The following is a 17,233-nucleotide window of genomic DNA, read 5'->3' as shown; positions in this document are numbered from 1 at the left end:
CCCAATGCCCAATACGTTGCCCCATCATGCTTATGTGATGAGTAAACTTGCCTGAGACTAGTATTAACTCCCCAAACTAATGCCCAGGCTTTAGCTTAGCGGGCTAACACTGTCTTCTGGTGCACAGACTACCTGGGTTCAAAACCCAGTCTGTCACATTAGGTGCACCATGCATCAAGACCATAAAATACACAACAGCTATTTTATGAGAGACTCTAAATCAAGTGACAGGACTAGATAACAATTACGAGACACTGTCTTCTGAATTTAACCTCCAGCCTGTAACAACCCAAACATCCACCTGGTCTGTTTACTCAAAGACTGTGTCCCAAATGGCATCCTATTCCATATGTGCTACATTACTTTTGACCCTCATGAAAAAGTACTACTGAATTACTACTCATTACTACTACACAAGATCTACACAAAACCTACTGGTTTTACTACTTGATTGCTATTGAGATGAGATGTGTAATAAATTAAGTAATAATGACTGATACATTGGGATGCTTCACTACTGGTGAACACTATGCATTTCCTATTTATTTCCATTCTCCCTTAATGACTACTGTGTAACTACTGAGCTTTTTTAGTATCTACTACCTAAAACTGTCATGCCCTGATCTGTTTCACCTGTCTTGGTGATTGTCTCTACCCACCTCCAGGTGTCTCCTGTTTTCCCCATTAGTGCCCGATGTATTTATCCCTGTGTTTCCTGTCTCTCTGTGCCAGTTCATCTGGTTTTGTCAAGTCAACCAGCGTTTCTCCTAGCTCGTATTGTTCCCAGTCTTTTTTCCTAGCCCTCCTGGTTTTGACCCTTGCCTGTCCTGACACCGAATCCGCCTGCCAGACCACTCTGCCTGTTCTGACCTCGAGCCTGCCTATCCCCTCGTACTGTTTGGACCTGGTTTATGAACTCGCCTGTCCCCGACCTGACGTTTGCCTACCCCTTTTGGTGTAGTAAATATCGGAGCTCAACCATCTGCCTCCTGTGTCTACATTTGGGTCTCGCCATGTGCCCTCATAAAAACCTACACATACCTACACAATTCCTACATGCTCTATGCCTACTCAATCCCTATTGAATTACTACTGCCATTTGTGTGTGTAGTGTTGTGTCACTGCTGAATTGCTCCTGATCCTTTTGAATTAATATTGAAAACTGACACATTTTGTCACATTGTTCGTAATAACGGTCGGACGAAAGGCGCAGCGTGCATAGAGTTCCACATGTTTATTAAAATGAAACTCACTAACAAAAACAATAAACCGCAAACGAGACGTAACGACTGGAGTGCTCACAGGCACTACACAAAAACAAGATCCCACAAACTAAAGGTGGAAAAATGGCTGCCTAAGTATGATCCCCAATCAGAGACAACGATAGACAGCTGCCTCTGATTGGGAACCATACTCGGCCAACAAAGAAATAGTTCAACTAGAATGCCCACCCAAATCACACCCCGACCTATCCAAATAGAGAAATAAAAAGGCTCTAAGGTCAGGGCGTGACACATTTACTACTCATCTTCTTGCTTCCCTACTGTCACTACTAGACGAGTGCACATGTTATTTCCTCAAGTTTCTAACTGTAGTTGTATAATCAAACAATAAATAACAAGCTAATACAAACTTAATTGAGATTTTGTTTTTATTAAATACATATTACATATTTACACTTATGTTAATCCCTTTTTGACCTTGTCTTCTTTGGCTTTGATTTAACTATCTTCAGATCCTCTTTTTTTGTTGCGGCAACATTTCTCCACCACAGTATCCTTTTAGAAAATTAAGACAAGCACAAGAGGCAACAAATTATAAGCCATTATCAACAGAGGTCACATAAGACAACCCAGAAAAACATTTGATAAACAATGTTAATCTTGCCAACAATGGTCTCCGGTATTCTTATTTCGAGGGCCTCCTTGGCAACGTGTCAAAAGAGGTAAGTAGAATGAGTAAGTATACTAATATGAACATACTTTATATTTGCACACAAACACATACTTATTAATTAGCTAGCAGTGTCACGCCTGCTCCCACTCCCCCTCTCGCCAGGCTCCCCAGCATTGCGCACTCCTGCCACCATCTTTACGCACACCTGCCTTCCCCCCTGTCACGCACATCACCGATTATTGGACTCAATCAACTCTGTCATTTCCTCCCCTATATCTGTCTGTTTCCCCGCTCTGTTCCCTGCTTCAGCATTAATGTTCACATGTCCTTGTATACCCGTGTGCTGACGCTGTTCCTGTCTTGTTTCATGGCTGTTCCTGATTAAACGTTTGCCTCCCCATACCTGCTTCTCGTCTCTGGCGTCAGTCCTTGCAAGCATGATGAAATCAGTCTACATAGCTTCATTTCAATGGGGCTAGCAAACAGCTAGGCTAAACACAAGACCATTTTGGCTAGCAGTCTTTTAGATGTGGTAAAAAGTTATATAAAAGACTAAACAACGACATGAAAGTAGTCATAAACCATAAAAGAATGTTTAAACTTACAGATGGTGCCAGCACAAGGGGTATGAAAGGGAGGATTACAAAGGATGGAAGATGATTATAGTTAGCTAACAGCTACTACTTCCTGTTTTGACTTCTTCTGTGGTCGCGAAAAGCTGGTAGTCTGGTTCTAGTGTAGTGACTACTTATTTACTACTAAGTAGTCAAAATCTATACCCGATTACTACTGAAAACACTACTGTTTTCCTACTGAACACTACAAAACTCTACTTGTGTATCTTGAGTAGTGCATAAACTACACGTTCACTACGTAGTCACTTCTGCTCAAATAGGTTTTTGTGTAGTAATTCACCAGTATTTTTCATGAGTGGGGTCTATAGGGCTCTGTTCAAAAGTAGTGTGCTAGGGAATATGGTGCCATTTGGGACACAGTAATGATATTTTTACCCCTTGTACTTTAATTTTATGGTTGTTTTTTTGTACCAGAGCCTCCTTCCAATCGCTGTTACTTTGTTTTGTACAATACCCCTTATTTTGACGTCAACACAAACAACTTCAATTATGGCAGTTTCAGACTGATCTATGTAGCGAACATAGAGCAGTGGAAGAATTCACTTTGATTCGTCAGGCAAATCTTTAAGGAGAGCCTGTGATATCTTGAGTTGGTTGCATACTAGGGAGATGTCGTGTGACCTCATGTCCATGGTTGTGGTGACTGGAACAAGTACTGGGACAAGTTCCAGTGTGTGTTGTAATGTGCTCAGTTGTTCTCAGTTCCCACCACAAATCCCAGCGGCCTGAAAAGGTATAGGGGAAAAAGGTATAGGGGAAAAAGGTATAGGGGAAAAAGGTATAGGGGAAATTCCACCCCTGGTCCTTGAATGTAACAGCGTATGTACAAACCACCATTAAACCACCTTATCTCTTGACTGGTGATATATCCTTAGGGAGTAAGGGTAAACAGGAATCCTCTCCAATACCAATAAAACAACATACATTTTTTAGCAGACACTCTTATCCAGAAAGACTTACAGAAGCAATTAGGGTTAAGTGCCTTGCTCAATATTTGTCTTTTTTTTTACCTAATTGGCTTCTGGATTCAAACCAGCGACCTTCTGGTTACTGGCCAATGCTCTTAATTGCTACATGGCTATTGCGGCCCACCCGCTCAATGACATGGTAGAGTAGGTCATTATTGGGCAATACCCAGAGTTATTGTAAATGTCTTCCATTTCCTGGTATCAATATAACGCCATGCCTGTGGATGGACACCAGCACTCTCATTGAACCGTCCAGTGTGGAGTAGTGTGTAGTAGTAGTCCATCTGTGCGTTCCCACAGTGTAGTCCGTCCATCTGGTCCACCCCCATCCATTCCCGTCCGGACTTATCCCTTGCCATAAGCCAACAGGTCAAAGGTCAATGCGGGGGTCAGTGGAGAGCTGTTGATCTCTCTCTGTTTTAGCCACGGGCCTGTGATGTAACCACAGGGTGCTGTACAATGACAAATAGCATCATGTCCAGTGTCGAACACTTGTGAATGTGAGCGGGAGAGAGAAAGTGAGCGTTGAAATTCACATTGGGTAGACAGCAGACTAGATACAGATGTAAGATCTTAATTTGAGCCAGTTTGCTACAGCAGGATAATTATCCTGCAGCAACAGGGAATGTGAATTATTATGTTGATTATAATTAATGTACATTTTTGTAGGGGTTGATACATTTCTTGTAAGGGAACATTTTAAAGTGGAAATTGCAAACTTCAGAAGCCTTTTTAAACCTCAAATACACTGCATTGCAGAACAGTTATCCTGCAACAGGGTTCTCAAATTAAGATCCTACATCTGTAGATGATCTGGTGGAATGACAAGGAGATCAAAAGTGATGCTGACACGCATGCACAAACACACACACAGAAAGAGAGATTGTGTGGAGGTCAATCTAAATTTAGTAGAAGTATGCTCTGCACTGTCTGGCTCTCCCTGCCAGTAGAATAAAGCAAATGTAACAGTATAACTTTAGACCGTCCCCTCGCCCATACCCGGGGGTGAACCAGGGACCCTCTGCACACATCAACAACAGTCACCCACGAAGCATCGTTACCCGTCGCTCCACAAAAGCCGCGGCCCTTGCAGAGCAAGGGGAACCACTACTTCAAGGTCTCAGAGCAAGTGACGTCACCGATTGAAACGCTATTTAGCGCGCACCACCGCTAACTAGCTAGCCGTTTCACATCTGTTACACAAACACAGCAGGACTACACACACCAATGGCATACCACACGCCCTCACAATACACTATAGACTCACTATGACCTCTTGGGAGCCTCCAACCCAATAATTTTTTGAGGGGGTTGGGGTCCAGGGGCCCTTTCCCTCCAGATAGCATATGAACAACTCATAAGCCATGTTCCTTGCTCAGACCTTGCAAGGGGGCCTCACAAAACTGTGGCATGCCAATGACACACACACAAACTGTATAATGTGTGTATTACATGAACTGACCCTGAAAATACGCCCGAAAGTGGGCCCCAAAATGTAATTCTTAGATGCTACTGTGAAAATAATGCCATGTGGTTTGATGGAATTTTTGTCTTAGGACTTTTGTCTGTGACTTTGTTTTGTTTAACTTGTCTGTGGCACTTGTTTTCTGCAACCGTTTTAATGAGGGATGGATCATCATCACTGTTTCTGGGATATAATTACTGCAGCAAGGCCGTATTCATAAAGCTTCTCAGAGTAGGAGTGCTGATCTACAATTAATAAATACCGCCCCTGGTATTGGAACCATAACAGTCACAGTGGAAGCTTAATTACAGTTAAGTTAAAATCCAAATATGTTCCATATCCATATACTGTACCTCTATGAAGGATGAGCAGTACAAACCTGCCAGTCCCAGATGATACTACCCCCCCCCCCCCTCCCTTCAAATCCTATCCTGCATTCTCCCCTCTCACCCTGGAGCGAGCAGAAGCACGCCACGACATCGGCAGCAGCAGCTGACGTCACTTGTTTACCATCTTCTAGGTCGGCGCTCACTCTACCTCGCTCTCTGACTGTGGCACACTGTTACGCAACCGCTTTTATGAACCTGGCTAACTCTGCAGTCCTACTGTGTAAAGTGAGACCTATGCTATGGCTGACTGTGGATGTTGGTTTGGCTTTTCATGACAGCAGACCATTGTATAGGCCTATATCCCTGTCCGGCATCTGCTCTACTGTATAAATGAACCAGGTGCCCCTACGATAAACCAGCGTGGAGTGTGTGTCTGTGTTCTCTGTCCTGCGGGCTCCATCTCTCCCTGGCTTTCTCCACTACTGCAGCAGCAGCAGAACTGGATATAAACAACTCTGGCTGTGAGGTGACTCAGGATGTGCGGCTCTCTCTCTCTCTCTCCCTCCCCCTCCCTCTCTCCCTCTCTCTAGCATGTAGAGGGAGAGGAGGCCCCCTAGTGGGCAAAGATTATTGCAAACCGGACGACCTACTTCAGAGGTAGACGTTGCCCCCTAAGCACAGGTCTAGGATCAGATTGCGCTACCCTGAATAATCCTCTTAACCATTAGGAGTGTCTGACTTTCTATCAGTGTCAGGGTATTTTACCTACGAGTGCCTCTGCATCCACTGCAAGCCCTATAGTTATTATTACATTATAATTAAAAGGAGTGAAGATCCTGTTCGTCTCTTTATAGATATATTGGTCGCTGGTTAAACTACAGTACCAGTCAAAAGTTTGGACACACCTACTCATTCAAGGGTTTTTCTTACTTTTTTACTATTTTCTACATTGTAGAATAATAATGAAGACATCAAAACTATGAAATAACACATATGGAATCATGTAGTAACCAATTTTTTTTTAAACAAACCAAAATATATTTTATATTTTAGATTCTTCAAAGAAGCCACCCTTTGCCTTACCGACAGCTTTGCACACTCTTGGCATTACAGTACTTGACTAGCATGGCTGGAGTCTTTGACAATTTTTAGGGCCTTCTTCTGAAACTGCCTGATATAGAGGTCCTGGATGGCAGGAACTTGTCCCTAGTGATGTACTGGGCTGTACGCACTACCCTCTGTAAAAAAAACAAACTTGAATGAGTAGATATGTCCAAACCTTTGACTGGTACTGTATATAGAATTCACTGTAAAGAGTAAGCAAGAAAAAATGTTTTTTGGTGTGCACACAAATTTCAGTCTAAAATACTTTCATTGATCTGTGGTGTACAATACTTTCTCGAGGAACTAAAGCACCACAGTTCATATACATCTTTATCTTCATGTTTTGCTTGGTGCAGGGACTCTTGACCTCGAGTAAATCTGTTGGTTGACATGTGGCAAGGTTGTTTGTAGGCCTACATTGTGTGTTATGTTTAGGGCAGTCAGGGCATTCCAGACTATATAGTTTAATACAGCCGTGAGGCATGTGTGTGTGTGTTGCATACTGTGTCAGGACTTAAATGACTTAACCCATTTTTATGGACATTGGAACATGAATTTGATCAAATTCAAAGCTATTATGTGTGTGTGTTTACATGTGTGTTTACAAAATGAATATTACTTAATGATTATTTTTCTGCATGTAACCAAAGGTATTGTGACCACGTGCTGTATCTGCATCAATTAATATGTATCGAAATTAAATGTTTTACAGAAACATTGATAAAATGAATGTTATCCTATCACCTTTTTATATATATAAAAAAAGTTGGACACAAAATAAAGGGCATTCTAATTAGCAGTGCGCTAACATCTAATTTATGCCACTCCTTCATCCAGCTGTGGTTTGACACATATATATATATATATTTTTACATGTATCTGCCGCCCTCTCCTGACGTATGAAAGAATTGCTTTTCCCCAGGTCCATTATGTCTCTTGTTTTGTTTCCGACTGGATGTTTTACGCGGCTGACGGTTTCCGCTTTGTGAACAAGGAAGTGTTTTTTTAGAAACTCATATAACAGTTTGTAAATAATCATCAAAAACGGCTATGTTTATGTTTTGAGACCGAGAAGAAGTAACCGGGTAATTTTATACGTTATTTGTTGAATTTGAAATCGCATCATACAACATGATAACATGAATGTATCTAACGTTAGTATCTGAGGTAAAAATCTGTCGTTCTGCCCCTGAACAAGGCAGTTAACCCACTGTTCCTAGGCCGTCATTGAAAATAAGAATTTGTTCTTAATAACTGACTTGCCTAGTTAAATAAATGTAGATAATAAATAATCTAACAGCTGTGCCTATAGATTGCATGCTAGCTAGCATAGCTTACCGAAGTGGCCCCAACTGCATAACCATGCACCATTGCACAACCTCTGGCACAACAACGCTAACTAGCTGTGTTTAGCATTCTAGTGCTCAACTACTGTCTGGTTTGTTTCAGTTTCGTCAGGACACGTATGATGGATGCAGTCATAACCCGGGCATGTCACAGCATGTTGTAGAGGAGGGATCCCCAAAGAGTTGCAAGACACTGACGAGTTGGCTGGTTGCTTTGAGGTAAGATAGCTAGCTAACTTTAGATGTTGTATTCAGGCTATGCATTGTATAGTGTACATTCTCACTAACTAGTTTCTAAACATGTGGCTGGTGTGATGGATTAGGTCATACAGATTTTTTAAAACACATTCTCAAGTTATGTTTTGTTTATTGAGTAGTCATTAGCTACGGAACTGTGAGTAATTTGGGAAATGTTGTTATACCCAATGTACTGTGCTGCATATAATGGACAGGCTCCAGCCCTGCATGTTGCAAATGAAGTAGTCACTGTAGAACACTACTTACTAAAGTACAGGATCATATTTTTCTATCATATAACAATTACATAAACACCTGAATGAAAACTAAGAGCATCCCTTAGAATCTATGGGTCATTAACGTTTGTTCTTTTTTAGTTTTTTTTAGCTTTTACAATGGAGGGAACCTCAAAAAGTGAATCTGCTGCTCCCCAGAGCTCTGTCGCTGCTCAAGTTCCATTTCTTCACCTGTGCACCACGCTTGAAAAAATACAGAAGACCAAACTCCGACCAGACAAATCAAAGTTTCTCCGTGACTTCATAGACTCCTGGAGGAAGTTCCATGCGGCCCTCCACAAAGACAACCCTACCACCACAGACTCTTTCTACCCGGCCATGCGTCTCATAGTCCCCTCGTTCGAAAGGGAGCGTGTGGCCTATGGCATTAAAGAGAGTATGTTAGCCAAGCTCTACATAGACGTCTTGGGTCTCCCCAAGAATGGACCGGAAGCCAACAAACTGTTGAATTACCGCACCCCCACCACATCTCAGGGGGAGGCGGGAGATTTCGCTCTTATGACCTACTTTGTGTTGAAGAAACGCTGCACAAGCCAGGGAAACCTCACCATCAGAGAAGTCAACGACTTTCTGGACTCGGTGGCCATCAACAATGCTGGTAAGCAGAAGGACCTGGTGAAGAAGAGCCTGCTGCACCTTATCACCCAGAGCACGGCACTGGAGCAGAAGTGGCTTATCCGCATGATCCTGAAGGACATGAAGCTGGGGGTCAGCAAAGAGACCGTGCTCCAGGTGTTCCACTTAGATGCGGCCGAGCTCTATAACGTCACCACAGACCTAAACAAGGTGTGCCGGCAGCTCCACGACCCCTTTGTGTCCCTCAGCGAAGTGTCCATTGGCCTGTTCTTTGCCTTCAAACCTATGCTGGCCGCCGTGGCCAACATGCGCCAGGTGGAGAAGCAGATGGGCAACAGCACCTTCTTCATAGAGACCAAGCTGGATGGAGAGCGCATCCAGCTGCACAAGGATGGCGATGTCTACAAGTACTTCACACGGAACTCCTTCGAGTACACCCAGCAGTTTGGTGCATCGCCGCTAGAGGGCTCCCTGACGCCTTTCATCCACAATGTCTTCAAGCCCCATGTAGTCAAATGCATCCTGGATGGGGAGATGATGGCGTACAACCCCACTACCGACACCTTCATGCAAAAAGGAAGCAAGTTTGACATCAAGAGGCTAGTGGATGACTCCGAGCTGCAGACGTGCTTTTGCGTTTTCGATGTACTTCTTGTGAACGACCACAAGTTTGGCAACGAGACGTTGAAGGTGCGCCACGACAACCTTCAGACTGTCTTCACTCCTGTTAAAGGGAGGATACACGTGGTGCCGAAAACGGAGGCCAAAACTATGCAAGAGGTGGTAAACGCCCTCAACGAAGCCATTGACAACAGGGAAGAGGGCATCATGGTGAAAGATCCCTCATCCGTCTACAAGCCCGATAAGCGAGGTGAGGGCTGGCTCAAGATAAAGCCGGAGTACGTTGATGGCTTGATGGATGAGCTCGACCTGTTGATTGTCGGAGGCTACTGGGGAAAAGGAAGGCGAGGTGGCATGATGTCTCATTTCCTTGTCGCGGTGGCCGAAGCTCCGAAGCCTGGAGAGAAACCCTCCGTTTTCCACACGCTCTGTCGCATCGGTTCCGGCTACACCATGAAGGAGCTGTATGACTTGGGGTTGAAGCTGGCCAAGCACTGGAAAGTCTACCGGAAGAACGACCCTCCGGCCTCTATTCTGTGTGGGACGGAGAGACCGGAAGTCTACATTGACCCGTGCAACTCGGTCATCATCCAGGTGAAGGCAGCAGAAATAGTCAGTAGTGAGATGTACAAAACCAACTGCACGCTACGCTTCCCCAGGATCGAGAAGATCCGGGAGGACAAAGAGTGGCACCAGTGCATGACCCTAGCTGAGCTCGATCAGTTTCGCAACAAGGCATCCGGGAAGTTGTTCTCGCGCCACTTCCGCATCAATGACGAGCCTGAAAAGAAGAAGCGCAAGTTGCCGGCAGCGGCCAAGCCCAAGAAAGCTGTCGGCGTCATCGACCACTTCAAGTCCCAGGACCTATCTGGCGTTACCAAGGAGACGGACATGTTCGAGGACGTGGAGTTCTGCGTTATGAATGGCAATGAGGCGCACCCCAAGGCGGACCTTGAGAAAGCAGTGGCCCGATGTGGCGGTATTGTAGTCCAGAACCCGGGACCGGACACCTACTGTGTGATCGCCGCTGTGGAGAACATGCGCGTGAAGAACCTGATCTCTTCAGACCAGCACGACGTAGTGTGGGCTGCCTGGCTGCTGGAGTGCCTAGACAGGAAGCAGGTGGTGCCATGGCAACCGCGTCACATGATACACATTTCACCCTCCACCAAGGAGCACTTTGCCAAGGAATACGACTGCTACGGAGACAGCTACTTTGTGGACACGGACGAGCAGCAGCTGAGGGAAGTCTTTGGTCGGATTGGTAGAGTGGACACTTTGACGGCACAGTGCATCGCTAAGTTGGAGGAACGCTTCAGCTGGGATGACCTCCCCACTAGCATGTTCAGACCTTTCAGGGTCTACATGGACAGATACGCAGACATAGGAGACCCTAAAAGCATCGTACCGGCAACTTGTCTGGACACGCGGGCTCTGGAATTCCGCTTCCACGGAGGGACAGTAGTGCAGAAGCTTGAGGAAGGGGTCTCTCATGTCATAGTGGTGGAGGAAATAAGAGTGTTGGCTTTAAGAACCCTCAGACGACTCTTTACCAAAAAGTTTAAGATTGTTAGAGAGTCATGGGTAACAGAATCTATCAAAGCAGGGTTTTTGCGGAATGACAATGACTACCTAGTGTAATGCAAGCACTGGACAATAAGCACGTTATGATTGACATATCTCTGGGATTGTAATATTTTGTTTTAATCCATTTTAGAGTGTAAATAAGTGTTTGTTTTAAAGGATTTTCTGAATCAAAGGTAACGTTATCCAGTGTTTTTCTACACATTTCAATATGGATATAGTGTAGGCCTATATGTAATGGTGTATCTACTTTAATTGAGGTAAGCTATTTTAATGTCCTTACCAATGCAGACTATTGTGTTGAGATATTTGAGACTGTCAATCCCATCATTTCCCAAACTGGCAGCGAGACACCAAAGGGTGAACGTTTTGGTTTTTGCCTTAACACTACACAGCTTGATGATTAGTTGATTATTTGAATCAGCTGTGTAGTGCTAGGGCAAAAACCAAAACGTGTTACCCTTGGGGTCCCGAGGCTGAGGTTGGGAAACCCTGGTCTATCCACTAAACTATTTGTTTCATTTAATGCAAATTATATTATACTGTATGTTTTTCTTTTAATCTTTTCAATTCTCATGTTTTGGAACTAAAATAAATATTTTGAATAAATATGGGAATTGGTATTAGAAGATTGTCTTCATGTTTTGTCCAGGTATCGAAATATTTCAACTGTTGTTGCAATGTTAACTTCAGTAGATTAACTGACTTTAATGAATGAAAAAGTGACTTTTTATAAAGCTGTTAATTTGAGATAAAAAATAAGAAACCTGCACACTGCTCTTCCTATTATCACTGCGCTTTATTAAGCTTTAAGGCCTTCTTCTTAGTTGGTAATTAAATTACATCTATGCTGAACAAAAATATAAACACAACAATTTCTACCATTTTACGTAGTAACATATCATATAAGAAAATCAGTCAATTGAAATAAATTCATTAGGCCCTAATCTATGGATTTTGCATGCGGTGATGGGGTGGATGAATGGCACGACAATGGGCTTCAGGATCTCGTCACCGTATCTCTGCATTCAAATAGCCATCAATAAAATGCAATTGTGTTCTTTGTCCATCGCTTATGCCTGCTCATACCATAACCCCACCGCCACCATGGAGCACTCTGTTCACAACTTTGACAGTTGACATTAGCAAACTGCTCGCCAAAACGATGTCATACACGTGGTCTGCAGTTGTGAGGCCGGTTGGACGTACTGCCAAAGTCTCCTAAATGACCATGGGGGCGGGTTATGGTAGAAAAATTACCATTAAATTCTCTGGCAACAGCTCTGGTGTACATTCCTGCAGTCAGCATGCCAATAGCACGCTCCATCAACATTTGAAGCATCAGTGGCATTGTGTTGTGGGACAAAACAGCAGTCTTTTATTGTCCCCAGCACAAGGTGCACCTGTGTAATGATTATGCTGTTTAATCAGCTTCTTGATATGCCACACCTGTCAGGTGGCTGGATTATCTTGGCCAAGGAGAAATGCTCACTAACAGATGGAAAAGAAAATTGTGCAGAACATTTTAAAGAAATACGTTTTTTGTGCGTGTGAAACATTTCTGGGATCTTTTATTTCAGCCCATGAAACATGGGACCAACACTTTACATTTACACAATGTTGTTGTTTATATTTTGGTTCAGTATAGATAAACAGTAAAAGTCAAACGTTTGGACACACCTACTCATTCAAGGTTTTTTATTTATTTGTACTGTTTTCTACATCATAGAATAATAGTGAAGATATCAAAACTATGAAATAACACATTGAATCATGTAGTAACCAAAAAAGTGTTAAACAAATCAAAATATATTTTATATTTCATATTCTTCAAAGTAGCCACCCTTTTCCTTGATGACAGCTTTGCACATTCTTGGCATTCTCTCAACCAGCTTCATGAGGTAGTCACCTGGAATACATTTCAATTAACAGGTGTGCCTTGTTAAAAGTTCATTTGTGGAATTTGTTTCCGTCTTAATGGATTTCAACCAATCAGTTGTGTTGTGACAAGGTAGGGGTGGTATACAGAAGATAGCCCTATTTGGTAAAATATCAAGTCCACATTATGGCAAGAACAGCTCAAATAAGCAAAGAGAAATGACAGTCCATCATTACTTTAAGACAAAGGGTAGTCAGTCAAGAGAATTTCAAGAACTGGCTCTCAGGAGGACCGCCACAGGAAAGAATGAACCAGAGTTACCTCTGCTACAGAGGATAAGTTCATTAGAGTTACAAGCCTCAGAAATTGCAGCCCAAAAAAATGTGTAACAGACACATCTCAACATCAACTGTTCAGAGGAGACCGTGTGAATCAAGCCTTTATGGTCAAATTGCTGCAAAGAAACCACTCCTAAAGTATACCAATAAGAAGAACAGACTTGCTTGGGCCAAGACAAACAAGAAATGGATATTAGACCGGTGGAAATCTGTCCTTTGGTCTGATGAGGAGAATGACCCAACACACCTCCAGGCTGTGTAAGGGCTATTTGACCTAGAAGGAGAGTGATGGAGTGCTGCATCAGATGACCTGGCCTCCACAATCACCCGACCTCAACCCAATTGAAATAGTTTTGGATGAGTTGGACCGCAAGGTGAAGGAAAAGCAGCCAAAAAGTGCTCAGCACATGTGGGAACTCCTTCAAGACTGTTGGAAAAGCATTCCAGGTGAAGCTGGTTGAGAGAATGCCAAGAGTGTGCAAAGCTGTCATCTAGGTAAAGGGTGGCTATTTTGAAGAATCTCAAATCTAATAGTTTTGATGTCTTCACTATTATTCTACAATGTAGAAAATAGTTTTTAAAAAGTAAGAAAAACCCTGGAATTAGTAGGTGTGTCCAAACTTTTGATTGTGACTGTACATAACATGAAACAGCACATTAGTAAGGCAGACAAATGACCTTGAACGAAGCCAAGAATGATTGTCTGTCTTTGCTGGTAAGCTGTTTTTTTCATGTTTGTACCTTCCAATCCACCTCCAGTTGCCATGCCTGTTGAGTGAGAGGAGAAAGAGTGCACTGCCTGGCCCTGCTTTGAGTAGAGTGAATCAGTGAGCCGTGGGGGGTTATTGATGGGTCCAGAAGGGAACGATGTGTCTGTCAGAGAGATGGGCAAGCCACAGGAGTCCTCCAAAACAGGATCCTCCTGGGGCTCTCTGCAAAGATGTTCCCTCTTGAGAAAAGGTCATAGAGGTACCGTGGGACTGAATGTCTGTTGTTGTTCCCTTCCCAACCAGTCCCTGTTGAGTGTATGGATTCGTCTCAAATGGCACTCTACTCCATATAAAGTGCACTACTTTTGACCAGGACCCAGAAGGCTCCGGTCAAAAGTAGTGCACTATATAGGAAATAAGGTGCCATTTGAGATGCAGGCCATGTGTTTGGGGGCTTTTTTTTCTCAACCAAGTAAACAGTGTGGTGGGATTAAATTGAGTCTTATTGGGGTTCCACATCGACAGCAAACTGTAAACTACTTTATTTGAATAAGTGCCACGGAAAGTATTCAGACCCCTTGACTTTTTCCACATTTTGTTACATTACAGCCTTATTCTAAAATTGATTAAATCGTTTTCCCCCCTCACCAATCTACACACAATACCCCACAATGACAAAGCAAAAACAGGTTTTCGAAAATTTAGCCCCCCCCCAAAAATAATGAAGTATTACATTTACATAAGTATTCAGACCCGTTATTCAGTACTTTGTTGAAGCACCTTTGGCAGTGATTACAGCATTGAGTCTTCTTGGGTATGATGCTACAAGCTTGACACCTGTATTTGTGGAGATACTCCCATTCTCTGCAGATCCTCTTCAGATCCTTGGATGGGCTATATTATGGATGAGCTATTTTCAGTTCTCTCTCGAGAGAGAGAGAGATGTTTTATCGGGTTCAAGTCCGAGCTCTGGCTGGGCCACTCAAGGACATTCAGAGACTTGTCCCAAAGCCTCTCCTGCTTTGTCTTGGCTGTGCTTAGGGTCGTTGTCCTGTTGGAAGGTGAACCTCCGCCCCAGTCTGAGGTCCTGAGCGCTCTGGAGCAGGTTTTCATCAAGGATCTCTCTGTACTTTGCTCTGTTTATCTTTGCCTTGATGCTGACTAGTCTCCCATTCCCTGCTGCTGAAAAACATCCCCAAGCATGATGCTGCCACCACCATTTTCCACCGTAGGGATGGTGCCAGGTTTCCTCCAGATGTGATGCTTGGCATTGGGCCAAATAGTTAAATCTTGGTATCATCTGACCAGAAAATCCTGTTTCTCATGGTCTGAGAGTCTTAAGCTGTCTTTTGGCAAATTCCAAGTGGAGGAACTCTAGAGCTCTGTCAGTGACCAACAGGTTCTTGGTCACCTCCCTGACCAAGGCCCTTCTCCCCCGATTGCTCAGTTTGGCCGGACGGCCAGCTCTAGGAAGAGTCTTGGTGGTTCCAAACTTCTTCCATTAAAGAATGATAGAGGCCACTGTGTTCTTGGGGACCTTCAATGCTGCAGAAATATTTTGATACCCTTCCCCAGATCTGTGCCTCGACACAATCCTGTCTCAGCGCTCTACAGATAATTTCTTCGACCTCATGGCTTGGTTTTTTTCTCTGACATGCACAGTCAACTGTGGGACCTTATATAGACTGGTGTTTGCCTTTCTAAATCATGTCCAATCAATGGAATTTACCACAGGTGGACTCTAATCACGTTGTAGAAACATCTCAAGGATGATCAATGGAAACAGGATGCACCTGAGCTCATTTATGAGTCTCATAGCAAAGGGTCTGAATACTTACAGTACCAGTTAAACGTTTAGACACACCTACTCATTCAAGGGTTTTTCTTTATTTTACTATTTTCTACATTGTAAAAATAATAGTGAAGACATCAAAACTACGAAATAACACATATGGAATCATGTAGTAATCAAAATGTTTTATATTTGAGATGCTTCAAAGAAGCTACCCTTTGCCTTGATGAACTTTGCACATTCTTGGCATTCTCTCAACCAACTTCACCTGGAATGCTTTTCCAACAGTCTTGAAGGAGTTCCCACATATACTGAGCACTTGTTGGCTGCTTTTCCTTCACTCTGCGGTCCAACTCATCCCAAACCATCTCAATTGGGTGGAGGTCGGGTGATTGTGGAGGCCAGGTCATCTTATGCAGCCTGGAGGTGTGTTGGGTCATTGTCCTGTTGAAAAACAAATGATAGTCCCAATAAGTGCAAACCAGATCTGATTGCATATTGCTGCAGAATGCTGTGGTAGCCATGCTAGTTACGTGTGTTTTAGTAGTGTAGTTCTTAAATGACCTGATTTGTAACTTTGAAAATAATTTAGTCAAACAGATAGTGAACTGAAACATTTAAATTTGATTCTAGAGGAGGGACAATGAATATACAAATAATTTGGTTAGGGTGTAGGGGCAGATTTATGTAATCTTGTCTTGAGGAGATTTGATTGTCTATTTACTTCATTTTTTCTGATCAGTGGAACAATTCTCATTATTAACATTGGTAAACAGTAATTAGTGTGCTTGTCATCAAGAACACTACCGTTATTCCTCACACTTATTTTATTATTCCACTTCTTCCCAACTTTTCCAGTGTAATCTGATATGCCTACTTGTGTCTTTTAAAATATATTATATGGAGCTATGTAATATTGCAGCCATTCATGGACAGTTTTGAATGTCCTACAAATAAGCATTGGATATTAAATGCGCCAAGAATCAAATGTAATTTTTCACATTTTAGTATTGTGTACATGCTTGGCAGAGATGGTAAGGGGACTCACAACTCATAAACACATATTTTGTCTATGTAGAGTAAGATGATGACAAGGATCTTCAACTAATAGACATAAACCACCTGAATATTGATATGTATTATGATTTTCTTGAAGGTTGGGTGATTTTGAGAAATGATTGTTATAAAAATAACATTTTCAAACACCCAGCACTTGGGAAACATAGATCAGGGATGGCCAACCCTCCTGGGGAGCAAGCAGGACCTTCTTCGAGATCTATTTTGAAGATAGAGTTCACCCAAATGACAAAATACAAAATGTTTGTGCCCTTACCTTGAAAGCAGTCTATGGACAAGGAGACTGCAATCTATGATTTGGTTATCCACTGCCATCAACCATTACTATTATTATTTCCTGTGCAGAGCCTTGGTGTAGTGGTAACACACCCCTGCACATA

General features: G+C 42.9%; 1 protein-coding gene across 1 annotated transcript; it reads left to right on the top strand.

The window, feature by feature from the left end:
• Nucleotides 1–7,335: 7,335 nt before the first annotated feature.
• Nucleotides 7,336–11,827, top strand: LOC139413129 (DNA ligase 4-like). Its single transcript, XM_071160213.1, has 3 exons — nt 7,336–7,482; nt 7,847–7,962; nt 8,358–11,827. Exon 3 carries the CDS (start codon nt 8,376–8,378, stop codon nt 11,112–11,114), a length of 2,739 nt encoding a protein of 912 aa, XP_071016314.1. The 5' UTR covers nt 7,336–7,482; nt 7,847–7,962; nt 8,358–8,375; the 3' UTR covers nt 11,115–11,827.
• The last annotated feature ends 5,406 nt before the right edge of the window (nt 11,828–17,233 follow it).

This window comes from Oncorhynchus clarkii, chromosome 7 (assembly GCF_045791955.1).
Source record: "Oncorhynchus clarkii lewisi isolate Uvic-CL-2024 chromosome 7, UVic_Ocla_1.0, whole genome shotgun sequence".
NCBI classification, from domain to species: Eukaryota; Metazoa; Chordata; class Actinopteri; order Salmoniformes; family Salmonidae; genus Oncorhynchus; species Oncorhynchus clarkii.
The sequence above is the reverse complement of the archived record's forward strand: the minus strand, read 5'-3'. Positions and strand labels throughout refer to the sequence as shown.

Coding starts and splice junctions, on each gene's coding strand:
- LOC139413129 (XM_071160213.1), top strand. CDS start 8,376: ATGGAGGGAACCTCAAAAAGTGAATCTGCTGCTCCCCAGAGCTCTGTC.